The sequence below is a fragment of the Bubalus bubalis genome, chromosome 5 (genome assembly GCF_019923935.1).
Source record: "Bubalus bubalis isolate 160015118507 breed Murrah chromosome 5, NDDB_SH_1, whole genome shotgun sequence".
Lineage (NCBI taxonomy): Eukaryota > Metazoa > Chordata > Mammalia > Artiodactyla > Bovidae > Bubalus > Bubalus bubalis.
In genome coordinates this window covers 121,402,061-121,427,551 of record NC_059161.1, presented here as the reverse complement: position 1 = coordinate 121,427,551, position 25,491 = coordinate 121,402,061, and the positions used below count along the sequence as shown (strand labels likewise).

At 60.2% G+C, this 25,491-nt stretch overlaps 1 protein-coding gene across 7 annotated transcripts in view; it reads left to right on the top strand.

Annotated features, from left to right (window-relative positions):
- SYT7 (synaptotagmin 7) overlaps nt 1–25,491 on the top strand; it is a 63,284-nt gene that overhangs the window by 22,176 nt on the left and 15,617 nt on the right. Inside the window, exons 2-7 of one of the 7 annotated variants that reach the window (XM_025286494.3) lie at nt 3,275–3,378; nt 8,127–8,206; nt 12,379–12,510; nt 13,413–13,640; nt 17,027–17,395; nt 21,292–21,414. In XM_025286494.3, coding sequence (XP_025142279.1) covers nt 3,275–3,378; nt 8,127–8,206; nt 12,379–12,510; nt 13,413–13,640; nt 17,027–17,395; nt 21,292–21,414 — 1,036 coding nt within the window. The remainder of the gene's footprint in view (nt 1–3,274; nt 3,379–8,126; nt 8,207–12,378; nt 12,511–13,412; nt 13,641–17,026; nt 17,396–21,291; nt 21,415–25,491) is intronic. The other 6 variants (XM_044943594.2, XM_025286496.3, XM_025286495.3 and 3 more) reach the window with 6 other exon arrangements.

Genomic DNA, 25,491 nt, shown 5'->3' with positions numbered 1-25,491 from the left:
CCATGGCTCCCACAGCCCACAAACACAAGGAGCCCCTCAGCGAGAAAGACAAAGCCCCTCTCCATCAGGCCCTATTCTCATTCCCAACCCAGCCTCCACCACTTCCCTCCCCATCTCCTAGTCCAGATCTTCCAACAACACGCCTGACCGTTCTTCCTTCTCATGCCTTCGCTCTTGCTGTCCCCTCTGCCCAGACTGTGCTACCTTCACATCCTGTCCCTCTCCCAGATCACACTAAATACCACCTCCTCGGGGAAGCCTTCCCAGATAGCTCCCTGGTCCAGCAATCACTTCTCTGTGCTCCTGGAGCTTTCTGGACACCTGAGAGAGAACTGACACTACCAACCCTAATAATAATTCATATCTGCTCAGTCACTTCAGCCGTGTTCAACTCTTTGCAACTCCATGGACTATACCCCACCTCTGTCCATCAGATTCTCCAGGCAAGAATACTGGAGTGGGTTGCCATGCCCTTCTCCAGGGGATGTTCCTGACCCAGGGATCAACCTGCGGCTCCTGCATTGCAGGTGGATTATTTACTGCTGAGCCACCAGGGGAGCCCCAATCTGTATCTGCTGCTACTGCTGCTGCTAAGTCGCTTCAGTCGTGTCTGACTCTGTGCAACCCCATAGACGGCAGCCCACCAGGCTCCTCCATCCATGGGATTTTCCACAACAACTCCATGAGTGGGTGCCATTATTATCTTCACTTTATTTTTTTTAATGTGGTGGGGGGGGGATTAATTATTTTATTTTATTCTTTTGACCACGTTGCTCGGCATGCAGGATCTTAGTTCCCCGACCAGGGATCAAATCTGTGCCCCTGTGGTGGAAGCTCAGAGTCTTAACCACTAGACCACCAGGGATATCCCCTATCTTCACTTTGTGGAGAAAATGCAGACACTGAGCGGTTAAGACACTTGTTCAAGGCCACACAGCTATTAAGAGGCAAAGCCTGTACTCACACCTGAGTCTGTTCTTGGGTCTCCTGGAGTCTTGAGCTTCAGCCTGGGTGTCTATCTGCCACTCCCTGGTTCTAGGACACGAGCTGTCCTAACAATTAGCTGAATTCTGACCTGTCCCCTGGGCCTCAGGGTCAGCTCTTAATAGACAGTGGTTGAAGAAAGCTCAGCCAAAGAAGGGAATTTATTTAAAAGTGAGTTCAGCAAAGGAATGTCTGCTCTCCCAGCCCACACAGCACCCCACCCCCAGGCTCTCTCCATGGGGGCAGGGGCCAACTCCCATGGAGAGAGCTGGAAAGAGCACTGGCCCCATTCCCAGAAGCTGTGTCCGCACATCTCTTGGCCACAGGCCTGAGTCTGGGGGCCTATGGTATTATTGTCCCTCCGCACCCCCTGGAGCCTGAAGGTTCAAGATGGAAGCCTCCCATCTGGCCTGAGAACCATGATACAAGTGGCCGCTCCAGCCTCAGCAGAGCTGTGCTCCTCTGCTGGAGGGAAGGAAGGGCAGGACCACTTCCCCGGTGTCTGCAGGCTGTCCAGGCCAGAGCCCCTGGGTGCTATGGACTCTGAGGTTGACAGTGAGCTGGGTGCAGTGGCTTTCTAGGCGCTGAGGCTGGGACTCAGGACAGGAGGAAGCGTAGATGGCCTGGCAGGTGGACAGGGAAAGGCCCCGCAAGACTGGCCTTTCCCCACAGCTTGCAGACTCCAGACGTTGGGGTGGGAGGGGTAGAGCCCAAGCGGGATTCTGAGGAGACCAGACAACGGGACCAGCTGCCCAGAGCGCTGGAGTCATGGTGGGAGGCAGCCCGAGGGCCCTGAGCGCTGGGGCTGGCCTCTGGGCTCTCCTCCATGAGGCCCCACAGCAAAGCGACAGGGACTGGGCGCCCAGAAGCTAAAACCGCAGGAACCGGGAGCAGACAGATATCGTCGACTCTTAATTACCACCATTGCTGAAACCAAAAAGCCCACGCAGGCTCCTCTGTAAATAAACAGCGTCTCCTTGACTTGAAGATCCATCCGAGCGCACACATATTTACAGAGCACGTGTGATCTGTGCCGGTCTCTGTCGACTCACTCCCCCACACAATAATCTCTGGTCAAGTTTCTCCTTCCTTACATTTAGGTTTGAGTTCGTGTTCACAACCACCTGTGAGGAGGGAGGGAGGAGGGTTAATCCACATTTACGGGGGGAGAAAACCCAGCGGTTAGGTGATTAAAGCCGCATAGCTAGCAAGCAGTGGGATTTGCACAGAAACCTGGGCTTTGGCTCCCAGGGCAAGTCCATCAAGGTTCCCACCCTGGAAGCTTAGGGCCCCTGGGCTGTTAGGACAGAAGCTGCGGGGCACACCCTTCCCCACCCACCCCTGCCAGGAGCACGCAGGGGCACTGTGAGCAACCAAGGTGAGGCTGAGTTGGAGGGGAGGAGAGTGCGGGGAAGGACGGGAGGCAAGCTCAGGGACTAGGGCAGGGGAGGACAGGGCATGCAGAGGTCAGTTGGGTGGACTTCCAGACCAAGAAAAGCTGAGCTAAAGGGGATGAGGACTGCTCAGGGGGTTCCAGATTCCCTCTTTGATTACACATGTGGCCAGCACTTGAGGAGGGTCTGTGAGGGCCCATAGGGCACATGGCCTCAGAGGGGCTGTGGGAACTAACCCTTTTGGCAAATGAGGCTGGAGTTGTGGCTCAGAGTATGTGTATGGGTTGGGGGGGTGGAAGCATTCTTGACAGAAGCTCTTTAAGAGGTACTTGAAAGCCCACTGGGGGCTTCCCTGGTGGCTCAGACCGTAAAGAATCCACCTGCAATGCAAGAGACCTGGGTTCCACCCCTGGGTTGGGAAGATCCCCTGGAGGAGGGCATGGCAACCCACTCCAGTATTCTTGCCTGGAGAATCCTATGGACAGAGAAGCCTGGAGGGCTACAGTCTATGGAGTCACAAGGAGTCGGACACGACTGAGCAACTAAGCACAGCACAGCACAGAAAGCCCAGTGAGGTCTGGGTAGGCCAGGGGCACACTTGACCTCTCCCTTGGGGGGCATGAAGTTTGGGGGATGGGGAGTACCCCATGCAGGGTCCATGCAGTGAGGGACTGGGAGAGACCTACCAGAGGCTCCCATTTTACAGATAAGGAAAGGGAGGTGCAGAGGGAGGAAGAGACGACCCAAGGTGAGCCCGCAAGGCAGAGCTGAGTGTAGAACGTGGGGCGCACAGCTCCCAGTGTGGGTTGGGCGGTTGTTCTGGCGCGGGGCTCCGGGCTGCGGGAGAATGGCTGGCCTTGACCAGTGAGGGTCTGACCTGTGCATGTCCTCTCCAGGGGCGCCCACCCGCGATGTCCTGCTGGTCTCTGCCATCATCACCGTCAGCCTTAGCGTCACTGTCGTCCTCTGCGGCCTCTGCCACTGGTGTCAGCGCAAACTGGTGAGGCTCCTAAGGGCTCCCGGGGGGACGCGGCCTGGCCCTGCACCCCGCCCTCCTCGACGACAGGCTCGTGAACGCTCTCAAGGGCGCGCGCCCACGACCCACCTGCCCACAGAACCAGGCACACGTGGAAATTCACACCGGGCGCTCTGTGTTTGCTGGGGCTTGGTCCCATACGTCTGTGTGCACACCCAGAGCCACACACCTAGGCACACACTGGTGGGGGCATTCGCACGCTCTTGACTACGCGCACACACGCCCCACTTCCCGCAGAAAGGACTGCAGGCACACACGCGCAGACTGAGAATGGAGACCCCTCCTCCCACCCAGCGCCGCGCGCCCCCTCCCCTCCGCCCGCGCGTCCCGCCACCACCCAGGGCTGGGCGTGGCCGAGCCAGGCCTCCTGTCCAATGAGGAGGCTCCGCCCGCCCCGCCCCCTCCCCCTGCACCCTCCCATCCATCCTGGTTCTCGGGGGTTTGTACAGGCACAAACGGCTTCTTTTCATTTTTAACGAGGGCTGGGAAATTAACGAGCAGGATTAGGCCATCAATAAGTAACGAGACCGTCAGGAGGGACATTCATCACCGGAGGGCGCAGGGATGGGGAGTCAGCTTGAATCACCCTCCTGCACCCCCGCAGCTCCCCAAGGGTGGCTGCCCTTGAGGCCGCCGCCCCATTCCCCCTTCTGCTGCCCCAGTTTGGAAGTGCTGCGGGGTCTTTGAGGACTGCGGGGGGCACCCCCAGAGGTGGGCCCAGAGGTGTCCCAGGTGTGGGGCGTTTCTGAGGCTTCGGTGAAGAAGGGTCACTAGCAGACCTCTTTCATGCCCCAGATCGAGGATGGTGGGAGTGAGGTCAGAGTGCCACATTTTTCTCCCTGCCCAATCACAGAGGGGCGAGGGGCGAGGGGCGGGGAGGGCTGTGGCCATGGGTACCGTGTAGGTGGGAGCTCCATGCCTCAGTCCTAATGAGGAGAAGGGGCAGATACCCCTGGGGCCAGACCCAAGAGGCCACCATGCTCCCTTCAGGACTGTGTGCCTGCAGTCCTTTCTGCGGGAAGTGGGGCATGTGTGCGCGTAGTCACGAGCGTGCGAATGCCCGTGAGACCCCTGTCTGTCCACCAGTGTGTGCCTAGGTGTGTGGCTCTGGGTGTGCACACAGACATATGGGACCAAGCCCCAGCAAACACAGAGCGCCTGGTGTGAATTTCCACGGAAAGGCAAGCCTGGGGGTTGGGGGTGTTCTTCATCCCAGGATGTGCAGTTTCAGGCAGCCTGTTCCCTGGGGAGGAGCCAGGGAGAAGGCCAACCCGGCCCCACGCGTGAGAGTGTGCGAGTATGTGTGTGTGACTTGGGCCCACTCCTTGTGTGCAGGTGCCAGGCTGGCTGCCCTGCATTGTTCCTGGATTTCCTGTCTCTGTGTCTGTCTCAGAATTTCAGGGGAGGTGGAGGAGGGGGCTTGGCCACGTGCCTGTGTGTGCCAGTGTCCTCGGAGGCCTGGGAGGGGCTGAGCCTGCACTGCAGCCCTGTGCGTCTTGTTGCAGGGCCCTTAGGCTGCCCGTCTGTCTGTATGTGAAGGCCGGGGACTGTTGTATGAACAGGCACTGCTGCTGACCTTGAGTGGGGGCTGTTTTGTACTGGGGGTGTCAGTTTTGAGGACATTAGTGCTGTGTGCGTGTGTGTGTGTGTTCTGCCCTGCACGGTGGGATGTGGATCATCTCATCACATCCCCATGTAAGTGCTGCAGTATGTGTGTGTGTGTGTGTGTGTGTGTGTGTGTGTGCATGCGTGCGTGTGTCTGTGTGTGCGTGCATATCTCTGTGTTTGTTGAGGGCCTCACCACTCACCTGGGGACAGGAGTTCAGAGATGACAGCTTTTGTAGCAGGTGGGGGGCTGTCACTGCAGGAAGTGCCTTGGGAAGCTGAGAGCTGCAGAACCTTCCCTGGCCCAGCCCCTCCTCCCGGCCTCCAGCCAGGAGCTTCCTCCGGGGTCCAGACCAGACCGGCACGTGTCCTTCTTTGACTTAATCCTCTGAGCTGCTGCTAGAACATTACTTTGGCCAAGACCCCCCAGTCCTGCCACCCCTTCCCCGCTGCCCCTCCACCTGGGTCTCAGAAGCCAGGGAGCTTTTTGTCCAGATTGTCTCCGGAAGGGGCTTTCAAATGCACCCCCCCCCTCAACAGTTGCTGGGCTCTTCTTGCCTGCCTGTCCCCTCAGCAGCAGTGACGTGATACCTGACAGCCCAGATCCCATTTCCAAACATTAATAACTTCCTTAATCTCCAGCTGGCTTTTTCCGGATCAGCCTGGCCAACCCCCTCCCTGCTAAGCAGGCTGGGGGGATCAGGCTCCTTTAGAGCCACCTAATTCTCCAGTGGGGAGGCTTCTTAAATGGCGTTAGTGGTAAAGAATCCACCTGCCAATGCAGCAGACACCAAGAGACCCAGGTTTGATCCCTGGGTCAGGAAGATCCCCTGGAGAAGGAAATGGCAATCCACTCTAGTATTCTTGCCTGGGAAATCCCATGGATAGAGGAGCCTGGCGAGCAGGAGTCCATGAGGTCGCAAGAATGGGCCACGACTGAGCACTTGTCAGCAGCAATGTCTCCAGAACCCCAGCTGGGGTTCCTCTCTTTGCCCCATTTACTTCCCCCTGACCCCTAAAGCAAGTCCTGCCTTGGTTCCTATCCCCCATATGCCCCAGCTCTTCTGCAAAAGGATCGTTGCAGCTGGAGGGGAAGCTTCCCTGAGCTGTGGCAGGAAGAGGGACAGGCAGAAGCTTCCAGAACACCCTGGGTGAGCCAAGTGCCTGGGCTTGGGGCAGGGGTCACGGACCAATCTTGGAAGAGGGTGCTGGCCAGAGCAAGTTCCCTGAAGACCAAGAAGAAAAAGGAGAAGGGATGAGGGGTAAGGTAGGGACTGCCAGCAGATGCTCCCTGCCCCAGGCTGCCTGAACAGCTGGAAAACCACAGGGCTGGGGCTCCAAACTGAGGGTCCTGCCCATGAAGGGCCCTGGGCCACCGCAGAGGTGCTCCAGGCTCCCCACCTTCCCAGGTGGAACTAGGAATTGTTTGGGGCTTGAGCTTCTGGGTGATGATGGGAAGGACCAGAGCTAAGCTGAGAGAGGGCAGCTTTTGTGGACCCAAGGGATCCAGCAGTTCTGGTGGGTTTTTTTGTTTTTTTTTTTTTTTCCACTCTTTGGGTTCTGGCTCAGCATCAGCCTGAGGCTGGGATGCCCAAGTAGGTGGGGCACCACACCAAGTACCAGAGCCCATACGGTCCCTGCCATTGGGGGCTACATTCCCAGGGGTGGGAGCTGAAGTAAGTAAAGAGAAATATTAAAGCCGTGATGAGAACCCTGAAGGGTGAGGGACAAGGGCTCATCCAGGGATGCCACACCGTTTCAGAAAGGAGGAAGGGAGGCTAGAGAGGGCAAGGGACGTGAGCGGGGTGACAGGGGGAGTGTGGGGCACTGCTTGGACAGGACTCTGGTGCCCCCAAGGCACAGGGGTGCTGGGGGGTGGCATGAGGGCCTTCCCCCCACCCCCCACGCCTCTTCCAGCAAGCTCCACTGTTGTTGTCCCTAAACAGGCAGCTCCGGTCCCAGGAAGGGGCTGCAGCTGGCAGGAGCGTCGGGGAACACGGCTGTGTGGCTTTTATTTTGCTTTAGGGAGAATGGAATAATTGACTGTTGTGGCTATGGTCTTGGCGCACATGACGGGATGTTGGGGAAATGTATGCCTGTTTGTTTGTGTGTGAGTGTGTGTGTGTGCGTGCATGTGTGCATGTGTATTGTGTGTGTGTCCCCATCCCTACTCTGCTGGGCAGGGGCAGGCCAGTGCCCAGTGGGTGACAGCCCCAGCCCCTGCACTCCCCCTACCCCACCCAGGCCCGTGGCCCCTGGGTGCGCGTGAGGATGCTCGGTGGCCGCCAGGAATGTTAATGGTGCCAGGCTCTGCAGGAGCTAAATTTAGAAACCCAAACCGAGAAGGTGAATGGTGCTCACCTTCCCAGCAGCAGGCCCAGTCACCGCTGTAGCTGTGGCCCTTGCTCCAGCCAGGGGACCTGGCGTGCCCACCCCATGCCCATCATCCTGCCCGGCCTGTCCCTCCACGCATGCTAGTTGAGGACCTCTAGGGGGCTGAGCCTGGCTGCCCCCAGCCCCAGAGTTCGAGGGCAGCCCTGCTTCCTTCCTATAGTGGTGGGTCCTCAAGCTCTGCCCTGCCTCACAGGCCCAGAGCAGAAGTGCCTCAAGGAGCCCCCAGACAGTAAGGGACACGGCCCCGGCAGGACTAGGCACGGGCCTTCTCCCCGCCCCCGCTGCTCACGTCACTGGCCACTGCCAACCTTGCCCTGCAGGATGCCACCCCCACCATCTGGGGGCAGTGACGTGGCCCGTGTGACGTGGCCAGGCGCCTGAGAGCCGTCTGTCCATGGCAGAGGGAGATATGTTTCTGGGAGCCGAGCCAGAGCCCCAGGAGACAGGCAGGCGGGAGGGGCCTTGTCCCCAGGGGTCAGGGATGCAGTGCAGGTCAACGGGGCGGGGCATGGAGCCTAGGAACTGCCAACCGGGGAGCAGGGATGGGTGGGGGCCGGCACCCCTGGCTGGTGGCACCCTCAGACATTGGCCCTGGCCCTTGCTGCCGAGGCTGGGCTCCCATCCACTCCCCTCCCCGCTGGGACCTTGCTCTGGGGAGGCAGGGAGAGTCCAGGCCCTGTCTCCCAGGACTGACCCTGGTGCTGTCTCCACAGGGCAAACGCTACAAGAACTCCTTGGAGACGGTGGGCACACCAGACTCAGGGCGTGGGCGCAGTGAGAAGAAGGCCATCAAGTAGGTGCCAGGCTTCGAGTCTGGGGAGGGGCACACAGGCAGTCCAGGTGGGAGGAGCCCCCGGGTGTGGTCAGTTTCCCCTTTACACCTGGGTGCTGTGCTCTCTCCGCCCGCACGCCCATATACGCCCTCCCAGCGCCTCAGAGTGACTCCAGGGCCCCACCTACTCTGCCCGTACCTCCCAGAACCCTCTCAAGGCTCCAGGGCCCCCAGCCCTATCTCTGGCTGCCTTCATTCCCCCCATGGTCTGCCTCCTCCCTCAACCTGGGTCCTGGGTGCTCCATCAACCTACACATCACACACGTGATCCCCCAGCCCTGCCTGGCTCCCCTGCACCTCCAAGCTCCTCCCCCAGCTGGGGAGCCCCTCTCTGGGGGTGGGGTGGAGGGGGCTCAGACCCCACCCATGTTCTGAGGGTCACCTGGAAGGAGAACAGACAAGAACCCTGGGCACCCCGACAGAACCCAGTGCTGGGCGGCTCTTGGAAGCAGAGCGATGGGGGAGGTCTCCCTGGTCATACCCGGTCCCCACTGCAAGTCTTGCTGCCCTGACTCCGCCGGTTTCCCCATTTGGCTCTGTGATCCCTCTTCAAGTGGGCAGGTCTGCCTTGCCCTGCAGACCACTCCTGAGAGTCACTGGGAGACACTGGGATAAGCTCCCAACCCCGCCACTGGGGACTCTAGAAACTGGGTGAAGGGAGAGGCCTCTTCCTAGAGGGCTTTCTGCCCTCTGGCCCATTGGATCGTCCCCTTCCTCTCTGCCTAGCCCCGGCCTTTGCTAAGAGGCGGCTGGGCACCCTTCCATCTTAGCCTGCCAGGGCCGAGCCTGCCAGCCAAGGGCTCTGCCTAGAAGCGGGGCCTTCCCCAGCCCCACCCTGCCCAACTCCAGGCCCCACTGCTCCTGCCCACGCCTCCCCTCCTGGCCTCCCCCTGGTCCGTCTTCCTCTCTCCCTCCTACCCTCCTTCGCTCCCCCTCTGCCCTGCTCCTGAGGGCTCCTTCCCTGCCCTTCCTCGGGCCCCCCTCCTCTTTTTTCATCTCTTGCTCTGACCCTGCTTGGGGCCTTCACAGAAGCTGTGGGTGTGTGTCTGTGGGGGAGTGGGTAAGTGGAGGGGTGGGCCAGGCCGAGGTTGGGGGTGGGGAGGAGGCTCGGGAGGAGGCTGCCGGGAGCCTTTGAAGCTGGGTTTGGTTGCACACTCTCCAGTCTTCAAAGCTGAGAGCTGGTAGGTCTCAGGGGCTGTTGCAAGAGCTCAGGCCCCAGGCTTTCAGAAGGAGGGGAGGGACCACGTGGGGGAGCAGGGGCCAACCCAGCTCCTGTGCAACCTCTGGGCCCGACTCCAGTCGCCTCTGTAGCCACGGTCTGGGCCAGGGGGCCTGTCTCTGCCAGGTGACCATCACCTTCCTGGATAAGGGTGTGTGTGTCCCAGACAGTCCTAGAAAGGGCCGTGAGAGGAGATGGGATTCCGATAGCAGGGAGAGTGGGCAGCAGGCTCTGTGGGCTGGGACAGGGTCCACAGGTATCAGAACCTCAACCCCAGGCGAAGGAAGCCACCTTTCATGGCTGCATGCCCCTAGGTCCCTAGCCTTTGGCTTTTGCCTGGGCCCAAGCCAGCGGGCTTCCCTGGTGGCTCCGACGGTAAAGAATCTGCCTGCAATGTGGGAGATCTGGGTTCGATCCCTGGGTTGGGAAGATCCCCTGGAGAAGGGAGTAGCAACCCATTCCAGTATTCTTGCCTGGAGATTTCCGTGGACAGAGGAATCTTGCAGGCTACATGGGGTCACAAAGAGTTGGACAGGACTGAGCGACTAACACACACAGACACACACACACACACACACACACACACACACACAAAGCTAGTGGGGCAGCAGGAAGCAGGGTTTACCTGCTGCACAATCGCCCTATGGGCTTGGGACCTCCTCCCAAAGGATCATGTTATCAAGGATTCCGAGAAGCTGCATCCTTTAATAGCTGTTTTTCAAACTGTTAATAGTGTTTCTCAAACTGTGTTCCTCAGAGCACTCGTGCCCCTGTAAAAGATTGATAGTGATCCCATGGATCCAGGGGTCCGTGACCAACTAAGTTTGGGAAACACTGATATGCACGGGTACGTTAAAGGCTCTGAGAAGCCCTGCAGTAAAGGAATCAGTGTTTTGTAAACGTCTTTAATGAAAGAGCCTCTTTTCTGGTACTACCGCACGCAACCCTAGGGACCGTGGGCTCCTTGGAACACAGCGGAGGAGGCCAGCCTGGCAGTGATGATCCTGGGTGGATCTTCCTCTCCAGGACCCTGGGTGGGACGGGCCTCGATTTTGGAGATCTGGAGGGGACAGAGGAACAAAAGCCTTCCAGCTGCTCCATTGCTCTGTTACGCTAGGGCAGGGGACCAGAGCATGTCTCCGGCAGAGTAGGGAATAGGATCTTCTCGGGAGGGAACCTCCCTGGGGAGCCCCCCACCACCACTCGGGTTGCCTTCCAGTGGCCTCCCTTGCTTCTCCCACTCCCGGCTCCTGCTGTCCCCTGAGCTGGCTCAGGGCTTGGGCCTTGGACCCTGAGTACGGAATCCCCTGTGAGACATTTCCAAGGCACACTCTGGCAGAGACTGTCTGCACCAGGGAGGCCCAAGGGGGCCCTGCCCACCCTCAGGCCCGGGGCACTGTCTCCTCCTAGCCTAGGGAGACATCTCAGTTCCGCTTCCTCTTTTTCTCCTTTGTTTCCCAGTCTGAGGCTGAGAACCAAGGTTGAAGTCAAATGCTGGGGCTGGCTGGAGGGAGAAGCAGGTCCCCTGAGAACATGTTTCCTCTGTCCTCAGGGGCTGTGCCTCCTGACGGTGTCCCCCACCCCCAGCAGGGCCCTCACCTTGGCCTTGAGCAGTGGCATGGCCTAAGCACATGCCATGCCCACCCCTGACACGCCCCCCAAGCCCCTTGCTGTTGATGCCTTCCTGAGGGCTCAGACATGACTCCTTTCTTGAATGTTCCTTTGGCCTGGGGGTTGCCCTCCTCTCCCGGTGCTCCAGTTCTGCTCTTGGGGAGGTTCCCAGGAACCCAAAGAGCTGGTGGAACCCCTGGTCTTTGACTCCTGGGTTTTCCAGGCCACACCTCCTGCCGAGGCTTCTGCTGCCCACCCCTAAGAGAGATCCCCACCTTCTCTGCGCTTCTAGCACACATACATCTTCCGTAGGATATGTCACACGGCAGGAGGGGTGGGGAGGCAGGCACGTGGTCCCCTCCAGACCCAGCAGTTCCACTTTGGAAAGGGACAGGGATAAGCCAAGTACACGTCAAGAGCCGAGGCTGGGTCTGCCCCGTCACTCCCCTCGCCCAGAGAGGGGTAGTCTCCCTCCATGCAGGCCTCAGACCTCCACCTGAAGGTCCTCTGTTGACCCTGCTCACCCCCTTTTCTGGGATGACCCAACTACCACTTTTGCAGTGAGCAGAGGGTGCCTTCAGTTCAGCTGACATTGGGACAGTCTCCTGTGAAGGCTGTATCCCAGCCTTTCCTGAGGCAGGGAGAGAACAGAGGAGGCCAGGGGAACCTGGGGCCAGTGGGAGGGCGAGAGACCAGCCAGGAGCGGGGCCTGTCCCCAGAGTGGCTACCTTAAGTAGATGGAAGGGTGGGGAATTTTGAGTCTTATGGCTCAGTGTTTGCAGCCAACCTTCCAGTTTGACAGGCAAGGAGACCGAGGCCAGGAAAGGGGGCACCTAGCGGGTAGGCAGCAGGGTCTGATCTACCTTCCGGTCATTTCCAGCCAGAAACCAGCACGCCCCGTCCTCCTCCCTGTCCACATACCATCACCATCCCACCGCAGGCTGAGTCCCGGCCTCTCCTCCCCCGCCACCTCCTCTCTCACCATCTTTCTCTCTCCCACCAGCTTCCGGGGTGCAAGGCTCCAGTCTGCCTGCCTGCAGCTCGCCTCCTTTCACCGACCTCTCCCGCCCTGGAGCATGTGTGTGTGTGTGTGTGTGTGTGTGCACGCACGGTGTGTGTGTGTGTGTGTGTGTGTGCGCGCGTGGGCCACCCGCCTCTCTTCCTCCCTCAGGCACCGACCCCCGGCCCACCCCACCCTCAGTGGCCCCCCGGGGGCCCGGCTCCTCTGCCCACACGGGACTTGGGCGGTTCTTGTTTCTTCTTGTATCTCCCTGTTTTCTCCCCTCTCTCTCTGCCCCTCCAGTGATCTAGACAGAGACTTTTGGAATAACAATGAGAGCACAGTGCAGCAGAAATGGAGCTCCTACCCTCCCAAGGAGTTTATTCTAAACATTTCACCCTACGCCCCTTATGGCGACCCACGACTGTCCCTCAAGTGAGTGACTTTACCTGGTTTGATCATATGTACCCAGTACCCTCGCACGCCCTCCTTCCCCCTCCTGGCCCTCCCCCCACCTCCCCACCCGTGCACCCCATGGGCAGGCTGACCATGGAGACGAGCAACCCCTCCTGCCCCCCCACCCTCGCCTGCCTGACCCTGTCCCGTCCCCTCCCCCAGGGCCAGCCACCAGGAGCGCCCCCCACCCCACTCTGCAGCCACACCCAGCCCCCCAGCTGGCCCCCATGGCCCCCGCCCCCTCTGTGCAGTCAGGATGGGGTTGCCCGTTTTGGTTTTTTTTTTGGATCCCCTCTCTCTCGGTGTGGCTCGCTTTTTCCTCCCTGCTGTGTGCTGCTGCCCTGGCTGCTCCGGTTGGTGGTCGGTGGTCTCTCGTGGAGGTGGTGGCGGTGATGGTGGTGGTGGTGATGAACTCTGACTAACACGGCTTTCTCTCTCTCCCTGCCTTGGGGCCTCCTGGCCTGGACAGCCCGCTCTTCCTCCGTCGTTAACCCTTCGTTGTCCTGTGGGATAGACTTGGAGGTGGCTGCCCTCCCCCACCCCCGCCGCCCCGGCCCCAGGCGGTGGGGAGGGGCCCCCCTCCGTTGTCGTGGTGCGTTGTTCTCCGACCCCCAGCCCGCCCCGTCCCCTCTCTCCTCTCTGCAGGCTCCGCTGGTGACCCATTTGCAGTGCTGACGTCTCTCTCTCTCTCTCTGTCTGTCTCTTGTCTGTCCGTCTCTCTGTCCTCCTCCTCCTCTCTCACTGCCTCTTTTTTCCTTTTATCTGTCGTTGTTTCTCCTCCTCTGACCCCACCCCGCCCCCACCCTCACGTGTGGCCTGCCCTCTGCCCCACCGCCACCCCCGGTTGCCCCTCTGGCCCGGCTGCCTCATGGTACGTCCAGTGGCACCCTCCTGGCGGGCGCCAAAGTGGCCGCCGCGGCGGGGCTGGCGGTGGAGCGGGAAGGCCGGCTGAGGGAGAAGCCGGCAGCGGCGCCGCCACCCGGAGAGGACGCCTTGAGAAGCGGCGGGGCTGCCCCCAGCGAGCCGGGCAGCGGTGGCAAGGCGGCGGGGAGAGGCCGCTGGCGGACGGTGCAGAGCCACCTGGCCGCCGGGAAGCTCAACTTGTCCAAGTGAGTGATGGCCCCACGGCCGCCGGAGCCGTGAGCTCAGGCCTGCCCTCTCACCCCCCGCCTCCCGCCAGTGTGGACAGCGGGACCCCTGGCATGCCCGCTGCTGCCCCCAGAGGTGCCGTCCTCGGCCCCTGGCTCATCCCATCCCTTCACAAAACTCCCATCATCCTTGCCACCTGGCACAACCGACTCAGCCATGCACCGTGCATCTCAGCCTCCGGTTGCCACCCCCATCCGTTTCTCTTTGCCAGTGACCAGGTCATTTCATTTTCTGCCCCCAGGGCAGCTTCATTTCAGTCCTTGGGTCATCCCATCCTCTTTGACTGGCTGCCCCATCTCGACCTCCATGGGCACCAGGCCACAACTGTTAGCACTGGACCATCCATCCCTGGGGAGCTGGCCCAGCCTCAGCCTATTTTCTGCCGCTCATCTGCCACCGGGCCTTCCCTCTTGCAACCAGCACAAAGCTCTAGACCCAAAGGTCGAGCCACTTCATCTTGACCATCAGGTGATTCCATTGGCTTGTCCCAGTCTTGCTTGCATCATGTCACCGTCTGTTCCTTGGGCCCACTGTGAGCAGCTGGGAGGTCCCCACTGGCTCATCCCCATTGACTGTCCCGGTCTCGGTCGGTGACCTGTCCTGCTCTCAGCTGTTGGGACTGGATGTTCTTGGACGTTGGGTTGTTGAGCCCCCAGCTAACTTTTCTGACGAGGGTGGTCTGGATGTCAGACAGAAGAGCCGTTTCCCTTTTAATAACTTCTGAGCTGGCCAAACAGTCAGTCCAGTCCCTCCCTGGGAGCAGACATAGGGTGGGCCTCTATTCTCTGCAGATATTAAGTTCTTAAGTTCCTCCCTCCTCCCATGGGGCAGCCGTATTCTCATCTTGGCTCTTAGAACCTTCCATTTCCCCACAGCTAAGCCTCCCAAGCTCTAAATCCTTTGAACTATGACCGTTCTCACCTACTGGGACGTAGGTTCCATTTTTGGCTTTTAGAACCGCCTTGTTCCCAGCTAAGGCAGGAACCTCTCACTTAGAAGGCCAACAGCCCTGACCCCTTCTTGGTGGCCGGGCCGGTTCTCTTTAGCAAACCTGTGGTTCCCGCCAATGGGACCACTGAGGACCACCACACTGAGACCTCATTTGCTCATTGGCCTGAAGGAGCACCAGCCGATGTGCCCCCTGACTTGGAGCCTCAGGAAGGCTCCAGAGGGAAGCCCCACTGTCCTTCAGAGAGCCAGGCCCAGGGCCCTGCCCTCACCGGGTTACTCTGGCCACAGACTCTGGGCTGCTGAGGCCTCCATGCCCTCCGCTGGCTCCAGGCCTGGAGGAACCGATTTTAGTCTCCCTGTGACTGAGAGGTTGTAAATTGGACTAATTCTGGATGTGATAGAAAACCAAAATGAGGTCAGCGAGGAGGAGGAGGAGGAGGCAGCCGCCCCGGTGCCGGCCTCCCCTCTCCTCAGCCTTCCCCGGGGAGTGTGGGCCCACCCGGCCAGCTAGGCCACGGCCTGCCCCTGGGGGTCGCCCCGATGCCAGGCCTGAGCCAGGTGAGGCTGCCGCCCCTGCCAAGACCCCAGCTGAAGCCATATTTTGCTTTTCTCTTTCTTCTTTCCTTTCTGTCCTTTCTCTCTCTCTCTTCTTTTCTTTCTTACTTTCTCTCTTTATTATTCTCTGACTTTCTGTCCCTCCTTTGCTCTCCCTCTTCTCACTTTCTCTCTCTCAGCCCACAGGGGCAGCCTAACTGTTGTCCTTTTGGTTCCCAGGGTGGGCTCAGGGGGTGAGCCAGGCTGCCTGGTCGTGGTGAACGTGGCTCCAGGGGCCCCGGGGCCTCCCTAGGGCGGCTCAGGCGGGGGTGGGGGGTGTCCCATCTGCCCTGTGGTCCCAGACCAGGAGGTGGCAAGCTATCTCTCTAAGAGATCTGATAGGAAATAGGCTTTGCAAGTCAGGTCCTCTCTTGTATGACTACTCAGCCCCAAAGCCACCATAGACAACATGTAAATGAATGCCGGTGGTTGCATTCCAGTAAAACTTTATTTATGAAAACAAGCATCGAGCCAGATTTGGCCCACAGGCCATAATTTGCCAACCCCTGCCCTGGACGACTGAATGGAAGACGGAAGGAAGGGACAGAAGACGAGGAGGGTGGGCCCCCTGAGGCTCTGGCCCTGCAGGTGCTGAAAGCTCTGGCCAGGAGACAAAGCAGACAGGTTGTCAGAGGAGGCCAGTGGTCTTTGAGACCTCCTTCTGCCTCCATTTCCTGAGACATCTGTAGCTTCCCCTGGCAAGGGAGCAAGGACCAGTAGCATATTTCCCTGGGCCTGACCTCATTAGGTTCCCATGGCAACCCTGTGATTGGAGGCAGCTCGGAATTTTTACCCCCATTTTACAGATGAGTAAACTGAGAGGTCGCCTCCTTTTCCCAAAGTCCCTCAATGAGGAAGTGGCAGAGATGGGTCCTGAACCCTGGGTCTCTCTGACCCCAGACTGCCTCTGATGAGCCATGTCCTGTTCCCAGCATCTTCCAGAGATGCTGGTGGCCCATGAGGCAGGGGCCCTATTGCAGATGCATAGAGGACAGGATAATTACCCTGTTCTTTGTCAGAACTTGGGCAATCCGAGTTCTGCCAAGCAGCCAGCCAAGTGGTTTCCTGAGTTCCCTCCTCCGACTGGGAGTCATTCCCAAGATACTGGGAAAGGAAACTAAGCCTTGGAAACAAGGAACCCCAGAAGGGTTCCCCGTGCCAGAGCCCGAACCCTGAGGGAGCACCGGCCAGAGGGCAGAGGTCCCAGAGGCCCAGGACACGCCCCAGCCTCCGAGGACAAAGCAGGACAACTGTTGGCTGCTCCTGACTCACCGCAGGTTACTAGGCCAGCTCCACGCTGGCCTGGATTTCCTGGCGTCTCCAAAGGCCTGGAGCACTTACAGCACAGAGGCGGACTTTCTTGGGGTCCCCCAGTGAGATGATGGGAGGGGGTGGCCCAGCTCCCTCCACCCCCTCCCACTCCAGCAGGACAGGCAGCCACGGGGCCCTGGGACCCGCCTTCACCACACGGCCAGCGGCGCAGCTCCGCGGCCCACTCAGACCAGCACAGAGGTCGGCTCAGACAGGAGGTATCGGGCACTAGCTGAGCCAGGGCCGGGGTTGGGGGCTGGGCGGGCCGCCCTGGGGGCCTCTGGGTGGGTGTGGGGCCTGGTGGTGGCCTCCTGGGTGAGTTGGTGGTGGCGACGGCAGCGGTGACAGCTTGGATGGAGGCCCGGCGAGGTATTCCGGCAGAGCGCGCCCAGCACTGGGGCCTCCTCGTCCTGGCCCTAGGCGTCTTTCTCCTCCACTGTGATCCCTTCACCTGCTTCTCCTTTCTCTCCTCTCCTCCACCCGCCCCAAGTTTCGAGGACTCCACCCTGTCCACGGCCACTACCCTTGAATCTATCCCCAGCTCCACGGGAGAGCCGAAATGCCAGCGACCCCGCACCCTGACGCGGCAGCAGAGCCTGCAGCAGCCGCTGAGCCAGCACCAGCGGGGCCGGCAGCCCAGCCAGCCCACCACCAGCCAGAGCCTGGGCCAGCTGCAGGCCCACGCGGCCTCGGTGCCCGGCCCCAACCCCCGGGCCCACGGCCGGGGCCAGGCACGGCAGGGCTCCTCGGCCGGCTCCAAGTACCGGCCGGCCGGCGGCCGCAGCCGCTCCAACCCGGGCAGCTGGGACCACGTGGTGGGGCAGATTCGAAACCGAGGCTTGGACATGAAATCCTTCCTGTAAGTGCCCTGCTTGAGCAGCCCGGCCCCCACCTCCCTGACCCAGCCTCTTTTCCTCCCCGTCTCCTTTGGAGCAGCTGGCTCTGAACCACACTTAGCCCTCCGTCTCCAAGGCAAGGTGCCCGGCAGACTCGGGCACCCTCTCCCCAGCCTCTTGTGGCCTGTGGCTTGTCCCTGAAGCGCCCCCCTTCCCATGGAAGGACTTGTATCTGAGCCACCCCCTGAGGACCCCAACCCCCCGCCCTGATGTCCCCCAAAGCCAGTGAAGACACTAGCGGATGCTACTGAGGTCCCCAGATCTGTCTCTCCCCTTCTGGCCAGGCCCAGGCTCTCCTGGCCTCCCTGTCACCTCTCTCCTCTCTCCTCCTAAACCTGGTCTCCTTCACTCCAGTGCCCAGGCCTTGCTTCCTCCCATCCCTGTAACCCGACTCTGCTCACCTTCCAGCCCTGCACTTCCTCCCTCCCTCCCTCCCACTTCCCCTGTCCCTGCCTGGGGCCCTGTCCTCTGTCCCTCTGACGACCTTCCATAGCCACCTGCCCTCCACTTCCCTCCGTGGCTCCCACCATGAACCGTTCATTCCCTGAGGAGAAACCTCAAAATGTCCCCCCAAAGCTTTAGAAAACATCTCTGTATCAGAGGCTTTTTCGAAGTGCACAGGTCAGAGAGGTAACAACACCCCATCCGTATCTGGCCTTAACCATTCCCCTCCGCTGGGTGTGTCCCTCACCCACCCCCTACCGTGTGCCCACTTGCCCCTCCCGCACTGGCAGGGCCCCACCTGGTTGCCCTCTGCCCAGTGTCCCTCTGGGCATCTACACTCACTCTCCGAGCCTGGGGCCGGCCTGGGCTTCAGTCCCTGACATTACCTCCTTCCTCTGGCCTAACGTGACCTTCCTTCCAGGCTCTGGGAATTATTCTCAACACCCAGATCTTTCCTGGGAGCACTTTACATGGAGCAGGAGACCAGCACACTAAGCCTGGGAGAGGAGAAAGGGAGGAGGAAGGGGAAGGCCAAGGTGAAGGCCCAGCTTACTGGCAAAATGTGAGGATTCTGAGCGTCCTTCAGAGCTCATGCCTCCGGCTGAGACCCCAGCCCGAAAGGTGGGCAGGAGTGCTACCCCTGGGAGGGGCAGCCCAACGGAAGACACCCCGCTGCACCAGCTTCCTGTACCCTTGGCCCCGGCCAGGCAGGAACATGCCATGCCACCTGTGACTCTACTTGGCCAAACTAGGCAGCGCATCTGCTGGGGCTTTTCCCCACCCGAGGACCGTCAGGAATTCAGCAGATGCCGGCCTGAGACAAGACAGCCAACAGAGCTTCCTGGCCTGCAGAAGGGTAGTTTGTCCTGGGGCGGATGCTGTGGCACTGGCGTGGATTGGAAGAGTGATGGGAATCGGTTCTGCTGTGGCTTGAGCAGAACGGAGAGCCGGCGGGAACCCTGCACCCCTCTGCTCTCCCTGACTGAAGGCAGCCATCACCCTGCCTCCCATTCTGTAGCTGTCACGTGGGAGCAGGGGCCATGCCCAGACTTCGGGAAGGAAGTAGCCAGCCTCAGAAAGGCCTCTGGTACCCCCTCCTCTGCCCACCCCCTCTCTAGCCGGCCAGGATTCGATGAGCATCCCTCTCGTCCCAGCATCAGCGCTTCTTCTGCCCACTGCGGTATTTGCGCCCCTCACCTGCCGGCCAGCCCCAGGGCTCACCCCAGTTCCCCACCTCCTCCACTTGTAGTCCCTCACAGCAGGGGTCTGCAAACTTTTTCTGTAAAGGACCAGATTTATAAATAATTTAGGCTCTGAGGGACACGTGGTCTCAATCACATTTAAAAAAAAAAAAAACAATATTTTTAAAATGTGCAAACCATTCTTAGCTTGTAGGCTGCACAAAACAGGCCACCAGCTGTAGCTTGCCAGCCCCTGACCCCTCTCACAGTTCAGCTGGCGTGCTTCTGACATCCTTCTCTCACCACAAATGCTGGGGACCCACACAGAGAGTCAGAGTGAGAAGGCTAACCAGGACCCCCCAAATCCCACTCCCTCTTGCAGGGAGAAGGTGTTCCTCCTGCTTCCAGGATGTGACCACCCCCCTCAACACCACCAGCTTCTCCCCACATCTCTTCCTCTTGCCCTTCACTCGTGCCCCTGCAGCCTGCGATGCCACGGAGAACGACAAACCAGGAACTTATGCAGAGCAGCCGTTTTGTTTTTAAGAAGAGCAAAAGGAGTATCTGAAAAATGCATTAACCAGGGAAAAACATGTTGTTTTCGTTGGGTTTGACTTCCCCCAGCACAACCAGCTTCCAGGCAGTCAAATGGAATTTTACCAACTGTGAAACAGTACCAGTGGGCAGGAAACAAAGGAAAAAATGAGGATTCGTCCTGAGGAAAGGGGGCGTTCTTTCTGAAAGTTAGACGCCGGTGCAGGTGTCAGCCTGGAGCACCTGTGGCCAGGACGAAGATGCAAAGACAAAGAAGTCAGCATCCACCGGCTCCGGACCCCACGGCCTTCCCCCACTTTCTGAGACCCCCGCCTCTTCCCCTCTGTTGTCATGTCTCACTCGCCTTTTTGACGACCTCTCCAGCAACTCTCCAGGGCGACCAACCTCTTCGCGCTCTTGGACGGTGGTTGAAGCGGGAGACCTCCTGGCCCAGGAGTCCCACCCTCTGGGACATCCCATCAGACTGGCCATCTTTCCCTTGGTGGCTTGCCTGCCGCTTCTGAGAATCGCTCTCCCTGTGTTCAGTTGAGAAGTCAAAGCAGGGGGACCTCAGCCAAGCACCCAGAAAAACCCACCAACCGCAATGGACTAGAGGGGCAGAGGGGCACTTTTCACCCCTGGAAAGGGCAGGCAGCCCCACAACCGCCCAGCGGTTCTCTGAGAGAAGCTGGCTGGAAGACGTCACCCCTTGACCTCTGGCCCCACGATGCTGCCCACGTGATGATTCCTGGGCCATCTGAACCGAGCCTTCCTCAGGGCACGATTCCTCCAGACCACCCTGACTGTGGACACAGGTCCCTCGAGTCCTGCCAGGCCCTCTACAGACCTTGCCAGCTTCCTGCACTTTCTGTCTCTCTCTCTCTCTCTTTGCCCCTTGGCGCCTTCTGGACTGATTCTCCAAGGAAAGGCCCCTGAACTGGACCCCAAAGCCTTGGTGGCTATTCCCCAAATCTCCAGGAAGGGGGACCCAGGAGAAGGTGCAGGATGGCCAGTCCACCATGTGCCAGAAGAGACTAACGTTCTCCTCCAATGGGCCGAGTCTCTAAGGACCTGGGAGGGAGCCCCCCAGACCTGCCTCCTGGCGGCCAGGACTCAGGGATGTCTTGATGAGGGACTTCTTTGGATGCAGCACCCTCTGGGTTTCCAAGCTTTCTAAGAACTTCCTGCCTGGAAGCCCAAACCCCTGCCCGCAGGGTCCCCAAGCAAGATGGCAGCAGAGGGCCTCCCCCTACCTTCTCCCAGGGGCCCAGGTGCTCTGAGTAGCCTCTGGTCTTTGTTCAGCCCGAGATGAATGAACCTTGGATACGGACCGTGTCCCTGGGCCTGGGCTCCACTCCTAGCCTTCCCTGCAGGTTTTCTTGGGGCATCCCAGCCACACGCCTCTGCCCAGCCCCTCCTTGGTGGCGAGCTGGGTCTCAGGCTGCAGACACCTCCACTCCATTCCCCTCCCTTCCCCATCGCCCCGCCGCCCCCGCCTTCTCCCCTCCTCTGCTCTACAACTGTTGACAGTGCTGAAGTTTGGTTTCTCTTCTGCAGGCCAGTTTCTTATGCTGTTTTCTTCTCTCTCTTTGTCTCTGTCTCTGTCTCTCTCTCCTCCCCCTCCCTGCCCCCCGCCACCCCGCGGGGCCTCCTCCTCCTCTCCCCCGGCCGGTGGGCTGCCCACCCCGCCCCCCGGGCAGGGAAGGCCGGATGGTGGTGCTATCCTTGGTCTTAGGGCTTTCGGAACAGGATGACTTTGCCAATATCCCTGACCTGCAAAACCCAGGAACCCAGCAGAACCAGAACGCTCAGGGGGACAAGAGGTACGAGCACAGGCGAGGGCCTGCGGCGGCCGTGGCAGAGAAGGAGGCGTGGAGAGGCTCCCAGCCTCGACCCCCAGCTGCTGGACAAGGCAGCGGCACCTTCTGCGGATGCTGGAGAGGGAGGACGACCCCTCCCCAGCCGGCGCCCTCACACCTGCCACGCTGGTGGTGTCCCTTGGGCCTGAGGCCAGTATGGCTGTCCTGGGACCATTCTGGATCAAGCCTGCTCCCCGGGCCTGCCTGCCTTCGCCCAGAGCAAGCCAGCCTTTCGGCCCCCATCTTTCCTGCTTGGCTCCCCTCTGCTGCCCCCTCATCTTTCATTTCTGTCCCACCCGACCCAGAAATCCCAGTTTCTCCGGTGGTTTGTGGGCAGCGGGGATGTTAGGGAGGGGGCATCAGCCTGTTTTCCCTCATCCCCGCCACCTCAACCTCCCTCTTGCCTGGAGGTCCCCCTGGGGTGATGGTCACACACACACACACACCCAACACCTGCAGAGATGTGACCTGGCTGCTCAGGGCTGATGGAAGAGGAGGCCCTGGCGGGGAAGGTCTGGGGCCTAAGAAAGGCCCAGGGATCAGAAAGAACCAGAAAGGCAGCCCCCACTGAGCCTGAGGTACCAGGAGGAGGGAACAGGGTGGGTGGGGGGTGAGAGCAGGTGGCAGGGGCTGGTCGGGCCCTCTGTCACTGGGAACCCTGCAGCTGGCCTTTGGGAGTAGCCCGCGTGGCCCCAGCATGGGCTGAGCAGAGGGCTGGGCATTTAACCATCCGTCGCCCTGGTCATCAGAAGCCAAAGGAAGCATCATCGGATGCCCTCATCTCAAGGAGGGAGCAGAGCGCTCTCATGGGGAAGGGGACGGGCAAAGGTCAAGGGACCCAGGGTTCAGGCAGCATCACTAAGGCAGGATGACCCTGCACCTGGTCTGGCCACCGCCTCCCACCTGGCCTTGGGCTGGGTCAGGTACATACCTGTAATCGCGGGAGGAGGACTCATCCTCTTGATCGGGTTGTACTTTTCATCAGACCAAAGGCCTTCAGGAGAGTTGTGTGGCCTGACAGCCAGGCCACCTCCTTCTAGCTCTGGTTTTGAGACATTGGGCAAGTCACAGCCCTTCTCTGGGCCTCTGCTTCCTCGTCTGTCAAGTGAGGGATTGGACAGGGTGACCCCTTCCAACTTGGACATGCTAAGCCTCTAGCGAGGGAGCAGCCCCTCGGGTTGAGGCACGGGTCAGAGCCTGTCTGCTAGGCAGGGACCCTGACCCTCACTCACTAAGAGCCCGAAAGGTGCAGGAGGGACTGTCCCAGGCTGCTGCCGGGGGCCTGTGTGGGAGGGGAGGACAGGCCGAGTTAGCCAACTTGCCTGTCTCTGCAGTGGCTTCTGGAAACCCAACTCTGTTATGTTCTTCCCATCCCAAGTTCACAGTTGCATGTCTGGTGGGCAAAGCCGCAAGTGAACAGAGAGTGGGAGGGGAGCATGGGACCAGCTCTTCCGCTCACGGGCACAAATGGTGTCACACCCTGAGCCCAGGTCCTGGGATGCGGGAGGAGCTGAGGCTGCCACCTCCAGGCCCCTGGAACCACCGGAGTCCCGGCTTCCTGCAGGCCAGCCAGAGGTCTTTGGGGGAGAGGGCTAGGGGCCGCAGGAGCTGGAGCCCTCTGAAAGCCTTGCTAAGAACTCGGGCTCCTGGACGACAAAGGTGTGAAGCGTGAGGGAGCAGATGCAGGCTGGAAACGAGATTTCACATCACCCATGTGTTAATTAACTGGCTCCATTTTCACCCACCGCCTATTTTTACCCCTTTGCCACTCAGGTCTCACTCCATATTTTAAGACACTCATCCCTTCTGATCATTGCATCAGTCGTCCCCTGCCTTTCTGGGAAAGGTGGGTGTGGAGGTGGGGGCCCTGCGCCCTCGCCCCCACCCAGCCTGACTTTCAGAGTGGACCCAGGCCATTCCCACCCAGTCACACCTACTCCATCCCGGAAGCTCATTTCTCATGGCTGTTGGGGTGTTTCTCAGGCAATGGGCCACTGCTAGGGTGCTTCCTGCCCGGCACTCTCCCCTCCCCCAAGCTTGGCATTGGCATCAACCTCCGGGCACCGGGCACTTTAGGGTCCACCCCTCTGGGCTCCTGGCTGCATGGACCTTGCAATGGTGAGCTTGGGTCAGCTGTTCCCTTCCTCCTCAGCTTCTGCCTCCACGTCCAGGGTTCGCCCTCCAGTCCCAGCACCCCCTTCTCCACCCAGCTGACCCCTTGGCCAGGTGTCTCTGGGGTAGCAGATGGGTGGCCCATGGCTGTGGTAGGGGAGAGCATCCAGCCCCCCAGGTCTGTTAGCCGCAGGTTCCCGGGAGACAGAAGAGCCCTAGGAGGAGGTGTGGCCACTCCAGGTCCCAAGCAAGTCACTGCCCCCCACTCCCACAGTTCTTGGTGGCCCTGAAGCACCCCCCATCCAGGACCCCCCAGACCCCTAGGCCTCAGTGCTGGCGCCCCAAGAGATGCAGACGGCTCCTGGGCCCGCGAGGGGGAGGGAAGGAGGCCACGGCTGCCCCTGGCCCCCACGCCCCGCTCGCCCAGCCCACTTCACCCGTGCTGCCCTGCACCCATGCATGCTTCATGCCCTGTCTGTCCCTCTCACCATCGCTTCTCGGGATCCAAATGGTTTCCACCATGGCCCCACCCCCCAGAGTGGGGTGGGGGGCAGGGCGGGACCTAGCCACCCCATCGCTGCCCCCCGCTCCGAAGCCACCATGCTTCCTCCGTCCCGGTGTGTGTCCCCGCCTCCTCTCTGCCTCTCCTCTCGGCCGCCTCGCTCCTTGTCCCCTTGTCCACCCTGCAGCCTCTTCACTTGTGTCCGACTAACCTTTCTCGGCTTCTCTCCCTCCCTCCCTGTCTCCTTCCTCCCATCTGCTCCTCACAGGGATGCCCCTGGGCCAGGCCGGGCCCCTCCGCCTCTCCCTCCGCCTCCATGCCCCGTCTCTCTGTCTCTCTCTGTCCTGTGACCTCCGATAGCTTCAGTGGCGCTGACCATCTTTTCCCAGGCTGCTTGGCAGCTGTGCTGATGCTGTGGTGTGGCCAGAATAACTCCGACTTTCTCATACCTTCAGCAGTCAATCTCGGCTCTCTCCTCCTCTCCCACTCTATTTTTAACCTGACTTTACCTCTCCAGCTATTTCAGTCTCCTCTTCCTCCCCGTGCCTGTCTGTGTGAGCACGTGTCCATGTGTGTGTGTCTGTGATGCGTGCATGCGTGCGTGTGCTCTGCTGTGGCTCCGCCTCTGGGAGGGTGCCCCGCGTGTCCCGGCTCGGGTAGGGCATTTTCCGTGCTGTCTGGATGAGGCCGGGTTCTCACAGCAGGTGCACCGTGCGTCTGACTCTCGTGGCGTCTGTCCCCAAAACTGCTCCCTGCTTTTTCTGTTTCAGTGTGTCCCGGTTCACACGCACCCCTTGGCATGCCCGGGCCTCCCCGAACGTGTGTCCTCTTGGAATCTAAGTGTGCACAGCGCTGCGTGTGCGTCATCTTGCTACCTCTGGTCGATCCGCCTGGTTGCCCATGCCTTTTCTCTCCCTGTTGCCTGGGTGTCTGTTGTGCTTGTGTGCACTCGTGTATGTTTATGTGTGTTTGTGTGTGTGTGTGTGTGTGTTCACACACCCTGCTGTTGGGTCCTGGTGTCTTCTCTCCAGGGCCTGGCATACTCCATGCATGTCCTGTCTGCCTGTCGTAGCCAACCGTGGGTGCTGGTGGCTGGTCCATTCCGAGGGCCATGGCTTGTGTCCAGCCTGTGTGTGCCTCCGAGTCTATGGCTCTGGTAGCCTCGAAGCTGTTCTACTGTAGCCCGTCATGAGCCCCATGCTCCCCACCACACGGTCCCTTCCTCGCTGCCTGCCCCCACCTCTCTTCCTCATGGGATGTTCCAGCCTGGTCCCTGGACAGGCTTCCTGAATCCCGGCTAGACAGAGACTGGCTCACCACCCAGCCGCTGGGCCAGAGAGCCCAGCTTCCCGGGGGGCCATGCAGAGTCAGGGTGTAGATAGGGGCCTGGAGTGGAACCGTCAGAGCCGGGGGCTTTTCAGTGGGAC